Source organism: Xyrauchen texanus, chromosome 15 (genome assembly GCF_025860055.1).
Source record: "Xyrauchen texanus isolate HMW12.3.18 chromosome 15, RBS_HiC_50CHRs, whole genome shotgun sequence".
Classification (NCBI taxonomy): Eukaryota; Metazoa; Chordata; class Actinopteri; order Cypriniformes; family Catostomidae; genus Xyrauchen; species Xyrauchen texanus.
The window spans coordinates 5,851,057-5,865,166 of NC_068290.1; the positions used below are offsets into that span (position 1 = coordinate 5,851,057).

The 14,110-nt window shown below is 37.2% G+C and overlaps 1 protein-coding gene and 1 pseudogene across 7 annotated transcripts; both read right to left on the reverse strand.

Moving 5' to 3' along the window:
- Positions 1-741: 741 nt before the first annotated feature.
- Positions 742-9,089, reverse strand: LOC127656177 (protein rapunzel-like). Of its 7 annotated transcripts, none has more exons than XM_052144364.1 (4): positions 8,987-9,070; positions 7,128-7,474; positions 5,197-5,246; positions 742-4,337 (listed from the first exon to the last, which is right to left on the reverse strand). In XM_052144364.1, exon 4 carries the CDS (start codon positions 4,328-4,330, stop codon positions 3,158-3,160), a length of 1,173 nt encoding a protein of 390 aa, XP_052000324.1. In that variant the 5' UTR covers positions 4,331-4,337; positions 5,197-5,246; positions 7,128-7,474; positions 8,987-9,070; the 3' UTR covers positions 742-3,157. The 7 variants fall into 7 exon arrangements, with proteins under 7 accessions (XP_052000324.1, XP_052000325.1, XP_052000326.1 ...); XM_052144365.1 differs by having other exon boundaries at positions 742-4,354; XM_052144366.1 differs by having other exon boundaries at positions 742-4,358.
- Positions 9,090-10,006: 917 nt separating this feature from the next.
- On the reverse strand, positions 10,007-13,387 carry LOC127656176 (uncharacterized; annotated as a pseudogene).
- Positions 13,388-14,110: the final 723 nt, after the last annotated feature.

The following is a 14,110-nucleotide window of genomic DNA, read 5'->3' on the forward strand; positions in this document are numbered from 1 at the left end:
CATTTAAGAAGTAATATCTTTCAACTGCACTTACAGATGCTATTGTTTCTTTTCACCAACCACTGAACTGCATAAACATGAGTGTGGGATAACGAAAGATGTTTTGCCTTCAGAAGCCACCAGATGAAGGCATCTTGGTAGACAGGATGTTAGAGATAACAATTGTGTTTGTACATGTTTTGATGCCTTCCTATCATTTTTCAGGGTTCAGACACAGCCTTAGTCACTGTGCAATGTAAATATGGCTATAAATAGGTCATATGTACATACATATGCAGTTGGTAGAAATTTGTATCCAAAGTGATTACAAAGTGAATGCAAAGTGCATTCAAGGTTAACATATTTTCAGTGCATTGAAGGTGTGTGTCTTCCCTGAGAGTCAAACCCATGATCTTGCAGTTGAGCTACAAGAACAAGACCAATCACAACATAGTATGAAAGAAAGACATATCAACATTCTCTCAACATACGCAAATGGACGATTTTTCAACTTGTATTTTTCTTAAAAAGCATGACATTCTAAAGTATAACCCAAAATAGCTAACAAACCTAAAGGTGAAATTATCTACAAAACAAAGACGAATGAATGTTAATTGGTTTGGGCTAACAGAATCATTAAAGTGTCCAAATCTAATAATGTGGTAATGACTGGATGATGCTATATCTCTACCATGAATACTTGAACAGTAAAAATGTTTGACACACAACACTTAAAAACAGTTTCATTGATTTATTGTTCGATTTATTAAATAGCAAAATTAAAAAAATATTTTTAATTATACATATACATACATTTAAAAAAAATGGCTAAAACTAAAAACTTTTTTTAAGGTTACAATTTGATGGAATTTTGCTAATAAATTGAAATGTGTAAATCTTAAAATTAGTTTTTGAGTGCAGGAAAATTTGTAGTGTAAATTTCCTTATTATACAGTACGAGGTTGTAAACATTTAAAGAGGTTGTGACATTAGGAATACAATTTTCCTTGATCTTTCAACATTTTAGAGGTCATTGTATAAAAACATACTGTAAGTTTCAGAACTCAAAACATCCTCCGCACTGCAAAAAGAGCATATGTTGAATCCAAGCTGCCCAAACGACTCATTCTCTACTTCCTCCACATTGTGATGTCACACTAGCAACAGTATGTTTCAATCCAAGATGCAAATTTATTTTATGCAAAAAACCATATTATCGCAAAAACAAAGAGCGAATAAAGCCGCGTTTCAATCCAAGGGTGTTCAAAAGGATGAAATTATCACTTCTGGAAAAATTGTATCCACTGTGATTGTTTTATCAATTAAATACTAGAAAGAAATGTCTCATGTTTGGGAGCGATCCTTATGACTATACCATGCAGATCTATAAGATATTTTTCAAAAGAGTCAATAAACCTTCTCTTCCGTACAGTTGAAGTTTGTTTTCGACTTAGTAGGATTTTCTAGAGACCATTATTTCAGGATGACCAACATTTCAGATGATTGGCCCGCTGGTTAGTCAGTCACATGACCTTTTTGATGCACATCTTTTATTCCTAACAAATTCAAAAGGAGTTTATTCGGTAAATGTGTTTCCACCATAGTTTATGTACCTACTTTACCTTTTCACTTCGGTAGCCAACCCAGTAATGGTGAGCAGTGATATGGCAAGGAAAGTGCAGGTCAGTCAAGATCAGAGAGCCAATCATAACAGTGGGCATATACTGTCAAGTCTTAAAGGAGAAGCAGCACCAAAACAGAGTGTTTCTGACAAAGGGTCAAAATGAGGATGGAAAATGATCATGTTTTACAAATATATGAATGTTTTTGTGCAAACAACTTTGCTATTATTATAATTGAACCTCAAGGAACATATAAAAGGCATGTCATTATATGAAATGAAGTTCAGTGAAACAACATTTTCAACAACAACAAAAAATGTAGGGTGGGACTTAACTTTATCCACCAGAAACTGATTGGGTAGTCAAAAGTGGGCGTTATATACCAACATGGAGTCAGATGGTTGGAACTCAACTGATATCAAATCAAAAGCAAAGGCATTTTAGAAGCAGAGCAATTAATTACATTTTGATAAATATGAAGCAAATATTTTTTCTTTGAAATAATATGCTCCAATGAATTCCTAAACAAGACAAGAATTAGGTATTAAAAAAGTAAACAGGGTCCATTTTGATCTCACGTTGACTAATATCCAACCTGCACAGACATTTTTCTGAAATATAGGAAAGTTTTTGCTGGCCACCACTAAATGATAGGGCAAATGATTATATAATGTTCAAATATAAATATATTTTTCATCTTTGGAACAACACTGTGTGTGGGTTCAAATGGGTGCTCAGTCTAGGGTCTACTTTCACAGCCTTTTTTTATTTTTAAACATTAATTACAGGGGCCAAGAACTGCCAGGAAAAGACCATCTGACTGACATGTAAAGCAACCAACCACAGTTTGTTTTGTTCTTACATGCCAAATAGGGGAGGGTCAATCTGACAGAGATGTCACCACAGTAATTGACCAGTGAAAAATAACAAAAAACATAAAAACAATATGGGGCGGAAGTCTGCACGAATGGCTGTACAGAAAACACAGAACAAACGAGTAAATGTGTGTAGACTTTGCAATCAGAATTTATTTCCATCTAAATAATCGAAGTATTGATTATTTCGAAGACATTTCACACAAATCGAAATATACAATTCTTCTCAAGAATATGTTGACTGCATGTTACTAAATGTGTCAAACAAAACTCTGCAAGATTTAAAGCCATGAACCTAGCAAATACAGCGTTTATTTCTTCCCCGAACCAATTCCCAGAAGTTTTATTGTAGTTGGACAGTCTGATTGGAGCTTTGTGAAGTTTTGTGTGCAAAAGTAGTCTGAGACCACCTCTATCTGAATTCAAACTTTTGTATTACAATCTCAGTTCCAAAAATGGTCCATCTGCCAATATACACCATGACAAAGCACAAATCGGATCCATTAAAAGTGTTCAGTTACAACTTTAGAAAACAAACACAAATAAAGTGTACTACTAAAAAATTATGATTAGTATATTAGTCATAGTTTTCCAACTTAATTGTCATTAAAATAAGTTTCAGCCCTGTAGAAATTGTCCATAGAGTGTAATTATTGTGGTCTATATGTCTATATGACTGCTTTAAGCAGAATGAAGAAAGACATAGAAGTTCTTAAACACTTCATAGTAGTGCAGCTCATCAGAAAAGCTACAGGAGAAGCCCATGTCTTTACATTTGGTCTTGACTGTATGGACCACGCAGAGGGGAATTGTCTGAAAAAGCTGCTCCGTTACAGCTATCACCTTGGGATTCTTCTGTTCCGAGATCAGGTTCTGTATCAGGGCTTTATCAACGGGTTCAGGCGAGGAGCTGTAGGAAATCACAACATTTAGCTTCTCATCTGATGCCTGCACCTGACACCGACTCTTTCCTGCCAAACACTGGAAGTCTTTCTTTTTGGTGAACAGGCCTGTGGGTGAGTTAAAGATGCGGACTGACCAGCACACCCAGTCGTACTTCTTTTTATGGTGCTCTACGATCATGTCAGCCAGTTGCTGGTTGCTCTTGTCGCAGTGGTCTCTCACGATACGTTTGGAATCCAACTCGGACTGCGCCGGGAAGCTGTTGATGCAGTCTTCAATAACGACGTTCATTTTTGACTGGACTACTTTCAAGTTTTCATTCCACTCTTGAAGCACCTTTTCTTCATCATCTCCTTTAAGTGCTGTGTATCCAAGAAAGGGGATCAAACCAATGCAAAACAGTTTCTTCAGTCTAGCGCAGAAATCCTCCACCACTCTGCGGCTTTTCTGCTCATAATTCAGAATGATCTCCAGCACAGACTCTCCAGAAAAGTTATCTCCTGTTACAGCATTATACAGAATGTGCAAGTTTTTGTCACCATCTACCCTAGCAAAGTGCTTCAGGAACTCGTTTTTCCTGACTTCTCTGAATTTAGGCTTTGCATTAAGGAGGTCCATAAATTTGCGGAATTGGTTGGTCATGTTCTCCTCCACTGAAAAGTAGGTAGCATCTACCCCGCTTTTCTTGATCTCCTCGTTTATCTGCTGAATCTCCTCAGAAACGACTTCCAGGCGGTCTCGTACCTTCTGGAACTGCTCCTTCATGTACACGGCTTCTTTGCTTTCCACGTTATCCAACGCCAGCTTCACAATAGGAGCTGCGATGGAGAAAACAGGGAACAGATCTCCAGCAATGCTGGCCACCACTTCAGCGCCCTGCTCAAAAACTTCCATGACAGTCTCGACAACATCCTTCTTCTGTGCAACAAGCTTTTGTAGCTGCTCAGCCATCTTTCAACTGTTACAATATCAAAACTGTCTTTGTGAAAAATAAGATCACAACATCATCAGAAATAAAAACCAAAACACTATAGCTGTAACTCTAGTATGGGACTGATAGGCCATAATTTACTAAAATTAGCTTGGGCCATTTTTACAAATTGCATGTGTGCTTTGTAGGTGTATTGCAGGTGATTTCCTAAGAACAATTGTGCAAATAGCCACACGTCCAAATAGGTTGGACACACCCATATTTAAAGGAAGCTTTTTTTTGTGGTTGGGCAAAAACTGATAATGCAATTGAAAGTAGACTATCTTAGTAGATCATCTCATAAATGTTTGCACATGCTATAAAAGTACTATTCAAGGTTAAATACAAGTTGAGCTCCATCAAAAGCATTTGTGGCATAATGTTGATTACCAGAATAATAGATTTTTGACTCTTCCCTCCTTAAAAAAGAAGAAGAAAAAAAGAAAAGCACACATCTGGGTTACAGTGAGGCACTTAGAATGGAAGTGAATGGGGGCCAATCCGTAAATGTTAAAATACTCAATGTTTCAAAGGAATAGCCACAAGAATTAAGAATAATTAATGTAAGTGCTTTTATAAAAGTATAAGCTGCACATTTCTGCATTTAAACCCCCCAAAATTGGCTCCCATTCACTTCCATTGTAAGTGCCTCACTATAACCTCGATTTGAGTCAAAATAATTATTTGTGGTATCAACATTATGCCACTAATGCTTGCGATTAAGCTTAACTAGTACACAACCCAGAATATACCTTTAAGTTTGTATGTGTTTTATACAAACAAACCTTTAGTAAATCAGGGCCAAAACCTTTGCATCTTGAGACTGGTGTACAAAAAAGAAACTTACATGTGTCAGTCCTGGTTTCCTTTCAAACTTGGAATGGATGGTGTGAATCACTGAATAAGATAAAAGAAACACAAATTATGTTATACAAACCATAAAACTGCTGCTAAACACATCCCTAAAGCAAAGCAGCAACAATACCTAAACAATACACACCAGGTGTATGTGCACATGATAAGAGAGGTCGGATTTCTGACAACCACACCTACAGACTCATAAAAGAAATTGGGCAGATGTATTCATTCAAATTTAAACATACACTGAAAGAAATTGACCATGCAGTTTGCAAAATACAGAGCTACATTGTGGAGGAAATATGATTCAACTGGAAAAAGTTGGATCATTTCATTTGGATTCAATTTTTGTAACACAAAGAAAACAAAGTAGTGAATAATGTCATGTTATAACTTCCTACTTGAACAGGTACACTATTAAATTTGGACACGTTTGACTGTATTGTCACTGTTGTTGAATGTATATTTCTCATGAAAAACAAAAAACAAACATTTGATATATTTTTGATATATGTTATTCTGAAATGCTTTAAATGAGTTTTGTAGAGAAATTTGCCTATCCATTAATTTCTATACTCAACTTGCATTTTTTGAAGCAAATAGAGAAAGAAAATCAGTAAACAAATGTGCAGCATACATTGGAGCTCCTTCAATACGGTTTAAAATGTAATAAGCTAAAATATAGGATAGTTTTGTTTAACATTCATTGTACAACATTCAGTGTACCACCATAGGTGTGGACATGATTAACAAGGCAGTTCAACTAGCTGAGCAAGAAAACATTTTTCCAAAGAACCACAGTAACCATGGAAACAAGACAAGGCAAAACACCATGTCAGCTTCTCTCTCCAGACACACACATTTACCACAAACCTTTTGTATTAAGATCCTTTTCACTGGGCAGTGTTATAAGACACAATCTGATTGATTCAAGCAATAACGTTCCCCTTTTACAAACCAAATTAGACTTGTATGAACATCTGCAATGTTGAAAATTTGTTGGCATATATCAAACAAAATGTAGGACTAATTCGATACACTAAGTGGGTCCATTAGCTTAAAGCCTCACTTGAACTTTTCCCTTGAGCTCTTAACACAAGGCTTGAAAGCTCAACATCCCAATGGGTAACAAAACATCATGGCACCATTTTAGTGAGAACACACTGGTAGAATTATAAAATGTTGTGGTGACCCTTAAAGGAATGTTCCGGGGTCAATATAACTTAAGCTCAATTGGCAGCATTTGTGGCATAATTTTGAAATCAACAAAAATAATTTCGACTTATCCCTCGTTTATAAAAATTAAAAAAAAGATTGCTAAAATCATGACTACAGTCACACTCTGTCACAAGAGGTGAGCTGTGTGATGCACCAAAAGCAAATCACTCCCATAACGATCTACGACGCTGTCTACACCGAATGCTTCCGTCGCAAAGACATTAAACGGATGCCCCGTCCTATTTTGCGCTGCACGCACTACTCCTGCTAGCTTCCATGTTTTGAATGTTTGCTTTAATGCATCCACTGTAGACAGCCTCAAGGCATCTACATATCATGGCCCGCAACATCGCACGCGTCGGGTGTAGGCAGAGTGTAAGTCACTTTCAATGGAAGTCAATAACTGCTTTTCCACTATCGGGCCAGTGCGAGCCAGGACTATCAACTGGCCAGCCGGGGCCAATAGCCTCGGTCCTCGAGCAACAAGACCCAAATCGATCTGCGTTCCCACCATCGGACCAATAACTCTGCAGCATTGCCCAAAAACCCATCCTTAATATGCCGCTGCAGTGCCAACGTCACACACCCCGCCCATTTCACAAGCAAGAGGGAAGCACAAGCTGAGGTATCATGTTATGTCGTCATCTAGAATAGAGTTAATATCGAATGTAAACAGCGAGTGATTTAGCGTTGACAACTCACCGACTGTAACTGCCACAGTGTCCGAGTACAGGGGCGGGGCCAGAACAGTGGCACGGAGTGACAGCCACCGTAAAAATGAGCTTTGCCACACCAACTCGGACCCCGCTTGCATCATGGTGACAACGGTGCACATCGGCTTAACCCGTCCGTGTCGCATATGGTCCATAAGAACATTCTGCCTGTGTCTGGGAGGACTTAGTGATCCACTTCAGCAGACATTGGCCCCGAGAAAGCTCAGAGGAAGCATGATGAAGCCCTGGAAGTGACAGTGGAAAGCAACTGGCCCTGGCACGCACTAGCACGCCCTCAATTGGCCCGATAGTGGAAACGCAGCTAAAAGGCCCAGTCTATAAGCATTAAAATACACATCGTTTCAAAAGTATAGCCACAAGATGTAAACATTATAAATAATTTAACATGATAAAATCTGAGATTTTGTTACAGCATTTACCAGATACCTGGGTTTACATCGTTGTGTTGTCATTGCAACTAAATTTTAATATTTGAAATAACTTTAAACAGATATGGTTAGTATACAAATTTACATATAATGTTTATCTCGTGTGGCTATTCTTTTGAAAGAATGTGTATTTTAATGCTTGTGGACTGATCTCATTCACTTCCACTTTAACTGCGACTTTTGCTTTTATCCATAAATGAGAGACGAGAAGTTATTGTCGATAAAAACATGTGAAATATCCAAACATATGAGTACATAAACACGCCTACTTATGATAAGGGCAAAACAAACAAACAAAGTTCCAAAAAAGCAGCATTAGATTTCAAAGCGTCACTGCCCTTATAGCACAAGTACATCACCTAGAAGTGTGTGTGTATACATCTTTTTTTTTTTACGTTGTTTGCTCATCTGCAATACGTCTAAAAGACTTTTCCTCTCGGGTGACAATAAGACATTCAGCAGAGGTCTTTGACATATTTATGATTAATAATGTTTATAAATAAGATCTTTAAGATGTTTAACAGATGTTATTTAGAATGTGATGCTTTCAAGATGAAAAGATCTAAAACAGACATCTCAGAGACATACGTGTGCTATTTGGGTGTATTGATGTAACTGCATACCCAGATAGCACATATAGTTTTAGATCTTTTCATCTGGAAAGCATCACAATCTAAATAACGTCTGCAAAACATCTTAGAAAGATCAGATTTACAAATATTATTAATCATAATTGTGTCAAAGACATCTAATGAATGTCTTAATGTCATCCAAGAGGAAACGTTTAGCAGATGAACAAAAAACCTAACAAAATTCTTCTTCCAGATGTAAACACACATCAAACAGACGGCTAGGTGATGTACGTGTGCTATCAGTGTACAGACACGCGCACGCGCAGCTTTTAAATACTGTATATGCTAAGTAGATCACAACAACAACATAGCCAACATGCACAGATACATTCAAAACAGTAATTTCACTTAGTTTCGTTTATATATTAGGCTGGAAAAGAGGACAGAATGCTTCCTGCCTGTTCTCGTAAGCAACACTTCCTGGTCTGTGCTGCATCATAGTCAATGTTCATAGTCAAAACTAGTCCAAAAAGTTTTTGAGAATGGAGCAATAAAAAAATATATCAATAATAATAAAAAAAAAGAGTGGTTGAATTACAGAGAATATCGTTATTTTTGCGTGTATAATCGATCAGCTGTGCAATTCGCTCATGTTAACAAAAATTTCCAAGTCTCAAGTTGAAGATGAGACTGGCAGAGAGAAAACTGTGAGGAGAAACGCCCAAAAACTTCACGAGCAAAACTGAGACTACAGCACACAGACGAACGAAATGATCAGTTAACTTACGTTTAGAGAACACATTATTCCTGAAACGAATGAAACTCACCTGAAACGGATAGAAAATTGTATAGAATTAAAGAAAGGAAAAGTTCGCGCTCTTCTGCCTCGCCCAACTCCTGCTCATGGCCTCTTATCTCTATCACTTGCTGGCACACCCTTGAGAGAAGGAATTTGAAGTATTGTCTTGCCAAATTTACCATGGTGACCGGCCAAATACCATATTTATTACTCCTATTGTTACTATAAAATCAGAATAATTTTGGGTCTCCTTAAATCAATGAAAAACGTCAGAATCTTTGCCATATGTTTTGTTTTCTCACATTATTGCAGTACAATGACTGGAGTAGCTGGGGTCATTTGGCAGACACTATGTTATCATAGTAAATTTAGTAAAGGAAGTTATTTAAATTCAAGTTAAGCTCAATCGACAGCATTGGTGGCTTAATTTTGATATAATGTCTACCCTCCTTTTCATAAAAAAAAAAGCAAGAAACCAGCTTACAATGAATGTGAGTGGGGCCAATTTTTGGAAGGGTTCAATGCAAAAATGTGAAGCTTATCATTTTATTAAAGCACTTACATAAATGCTTATGTTAAAAATGGTGTATTATTTGAGATGTGAAGTTGTTTAAATTGTAATTTGTCAGGATTAGGCCTACAGGGTTTACGGCGTTATGTCATCAGTGTAACAAAGTTGTAAAATTGGATATAACTTTACACAGAAATGATTAGTAAGAGATTTTATTACACTGAAAACACGTTAACACGCATGTTGTTTATGTTTTGTGGCTATAGTTGTGCAACCATGAGTATTTTAATGTTTATGATTGGCCCCATTCACTTCCATTGTAAGTTCTTCAGTGGAAGCCATCCTTTATTTTATTTAATTTTTTAAGAAAAGGAGGGACGAGTCTATATATAATTTGTTTTGTGTGTGTGTGTGTGTGGTAATCAGCATTAAGCCACAAATGCCGTTCTTTTAATGACCCTATAGACTTGTAAACGGACAAGTGAAACTATTTGGAATGTTGTCAAGTGATACTTTGTAACCTTTAAACTATTCCATAAAAACCAACAGAATGGGTGTTGATATTTTGAAATAAAATATCTTAGTTATGTTTTATTTGTGATTACATACCATAAATCATGAACATGAAATGGATAGGATTCCTGGGTTACATAGAGCACATAAATAGAGATTACTTGAATATATTTCATTTAAGAATAAATTTTGTTTTCCAGTACACACTTTTGCCCTCTTAAAGACAATGTTCTACAATCTACTGTAAAGTTGAACTAAAAATGCTTTTTGAATTTAAAAAACACAAACAATACATTACAAGAATCTATGTAGATCGTTGAATCTTTTTGAATACCCAACCTCTCTTAAGTGAATTTCCATATGATTTATAAACCATTTGATATCAAGTCTGGCAAATGACAGTTCTTTCACACAATATCTATTTGATTTGCACATTTATGTTCTTTTTATCCATAGACATGCGAAAATACAGTGAAGCAGCAGTAATATACTTTTTTATTGTAGTTGTTTCAAGGGATTTCCCATAATTTATTCTTATCTAATTCTGAGCTAATATAATGCAATTCTTTTAAATCAGAAACATAGAAGACTGATTGATATTTTGATGTTTCCAATCTTAGCACATCTATTCAGAATGAATGCAGAGGTAAGCCCTTTTGTGCATCCCAAAGTGGTAGCATTCCGGTTGGAAGTTGTTTTTCTCTTCTACTTTTTTATAGCGACTAATGGCATGCACCACAGTGTTGGGAAGAGAGTTGAACAGAGTCTGAGCCACAGACAACATGTTTCCCTTTAGCTTCTGTGTCTCTATTTGATCTATCAGCTGGCTCTTGTTGATCGGTTTTGGATCGACACTGAAAGACACCACAATTCTGATGTTGTTTGAGGTCAGAAGATCAAAAAAGTTGCCACCTCCCCTTGTCCTTGGTATTTTTTGCCAGCGAGCCAATTCCAGAAGAATATGCCACTGTGGTTGAAGACCCGAACTGACCAGGAAACCCAGTCATATTTCTTGGCAAGGATATCCAGTACAAATACTGCAAACTCTGGGTCAATGCTGCCTTGTCGCTCTAGAAGCTGACGTTCCACATCGGTCTTAGCCTGCAGGGGAAAATTCTCAATGCAGTCATCCACCGCAGCTTTCATGCGTTTTTCTACATCTTCCATGCGATCCTGCCATTTTTTGACCATGGCCTCGCCTACTGCCCCCTCTTTCAGGGCAGCGTGACCCATGACGGCTATAATTCCCACAACAAACAGCTTCTTAAGCCTGGCACAGAACTCCTCCACCGCTCTTCTGCTTCTTTGCTCTGTGGTCACCACTGTGTCCAACATAGCATCTCCAGAAGTATTCTCTCCAGTTACGGCATTGTACAAGGCATCAATGTTCAGATCTCCATTGGTGTTCTCATAGTGGCTAAGAAACTTCTCCTTCTTTTTCTCCTTGAAATTGGATTTAGCATTGACAAAGTCTTGGAACTTCTCATACTGACTGATCATCTGCGCCTCACGGTCAAAGTTCTGCTTGTTCATGGACGTCCGCTGCAGCTCCAAAGCAATTTTGTCGATTTCATCTTGGATGCCTTCAAGCTTCTGGTTGATCCTTTCAAACTGCTCTGCAAGGTACTTGGCTTCTTTACCATCTGGGTTGCTAAGGATCTCGGCAGAGGCTACAAACACGGCCTCCAAAATGGGGTGGAACTGTCCCACCGTGGCTGCTAAAACCTCACAACCTTGCCCCATGATTTCCACTCCTTTCTCGATCTTGCTTTTGTTCTCCAGAACCCAGTCTTCCACCCGATTCATTGTGGTTCAAAGGAGCGAAGCCGTCCTATCCTTACCCTTGTCTGCAACAGATCAAGGCCCATATATCAAGAAGTGGAAGCCACAACATAAAAATCAATACTGAAATCAATGCTGCCATTTCTAAGGGTCATATTTGTTTGCTCAAAATGGGACCTTTACAGTAACCTGAGATTAAATTGGACAGCCAGACCTCAAGGGTAAAAATATCAAGTGAGAGTGCTTGTACATTAATACATGTGTTTTCCATGGGCTCAAGCCATTAAAAAAATGAAAAATGTCTGGTCTTGTTCGGACATGTCCTGAGCCACTATACACTCCGCCTGCTAAGTCTAGGCAAATATTAAAAAAATAAATGCAGATAACTGACATCAGGTGTCTATTAGATCAAATTAAAAGCAAAGTCCTAAAACTTTACAGCTTTACAAAATGCACATAAAATGTATATGTGTACACAGTTATTGAAAACAAGAGAGTTGTACCTATTGTTTGGGGAATAATTTATAATTTAAACCCCAACTGTAGAGCAAAGCAGATGTTTTCAGGAGGGGTTGCTGAGAAAATATATTTGAGTGCTGTAGCTCTTCAAAATTTCAGGACTTTTCTGGGCACTTTTATTACACAAGGGAGATGATCTCACAGTCATATCTAATTTCCGAAGACTTAATATACAGAAAAAAGGCACACCCAGGTCTGAGAAAAACTGCAACCAATACACTTGTTCTGTGGTAAAACCATATTCTCTAGCATACAACAAAATAAACATACTAAATGAGCACCAAAACATATACAATTGTAAACTTGATCAGAGATTGCTTTAAAGATCAAAGACTTAATTTAGCTCTTTTATGTAATGGTTTTATAGATTATGTGAACAATTAGGGCAATTCAATGGAATATACAGATAAGCATCTAGTGGAATTAATGACTCAATCCATCTTTAATTAGAACAATCTTATCTCAATGGAATTTGGAGCAAAATAATACTTACTGAACAATACAATGATCCTGATAGTTTTAAGTCCTCCTTTGTTAGAACAATTTTGATGGCTTTGAAATTAAAACTCCAGGACTTATCCGATTTGAGAACAAAATGACTTCACAGGGAGGGGGGAGTATGTTATGGTATAAAATTATATATATAAAAAAAAGAAGCTAATTCAGTCTAGTGATTCGTTTTAAAAAGTAAAGGAACCAGCCAACTGGTTTTGAAAATGAGGAAAGGAAACCAACTGTTAAAGTCAAAGTCACATCCCTTATTTATAATCCAGTATAGAATATTCAAATGCTGCCCACAGCTTCATGGCAGTCAATATTGACTTAAACACACAAAGAGTTCTCTCCTGTTTTTGACAAAAATGTGAACAAAAAATATAGATCACTGGCCTTATTTTTCATCTTTATGCCTTTGTTAAAACACTTGTTCTATTAAGCTTTTTTTTTTTTTTTAAGTTGTGCAAACAAAATAAAAATTAAAAAGAGAATGGGGAGGATTTTTAAGGGAAATACACAAAGAGGAAAAAAGGAGACTCACCGTTAGTCTGGTGAAGTGTACAGAGGAGCTCTCTAGTGTTCCAACAGAGTCCAAATGTGCCTAGAAGCACTAGCCTCCCAGGGTCCACTTGTATATATAGACTCTCCCCTCCGGCACTCCCCCTTCAGATTAACTCCATCTCCTGCCAGAATTCCTCTGAGCCCACACGAAGAGATGAGGGGCAGACACTGAGACAGATAACATCCTGCAAACATTGTCTTTTTGAAAGAATTCAAAAACATGGTAGCATGTAGTGCCAGAAATGCTCAGTGGCAGACTTTAACTATATAAAACATTCTGCATGCTGCGTACTTCTGCAGGTGTTGCCATGGGCACAAGGACTATTAGTAGCTGCGTTTTGAGATGATATGTAAATATCAGCCTGATCTGCTGAAAATTACATAACTGTGACAACATTTTTGCAAAATCATGTTTTGTGGTTCCAAGTATCACGCAAGGCTAAATGTCAGTTGTGTAGTACTAAAAGCCAGTTACATTTTCTCCCAAACCTTTTTTTAAGGTTAATGGTCTATCGAGTTTTAAATCAACAAAACCTACCTACCTCCCTACTCTAAACCTTAAACCTAAACCTAACCGATAGCAAATGTGAGATGAAAAATGCAATTGTTGAAGCAACCACATTTTATGGTGCTTCTATTAAACTATCGGTTCACATGTCAACTCATGTGCTCTTCATAGCTCGTACCCTGGTTCTTTGAATCACAAGTGCAACACTCTATTTGTTGAGCTACCTTACAACTTGATCATGCCTGAACAAGCTTGTAAATGTA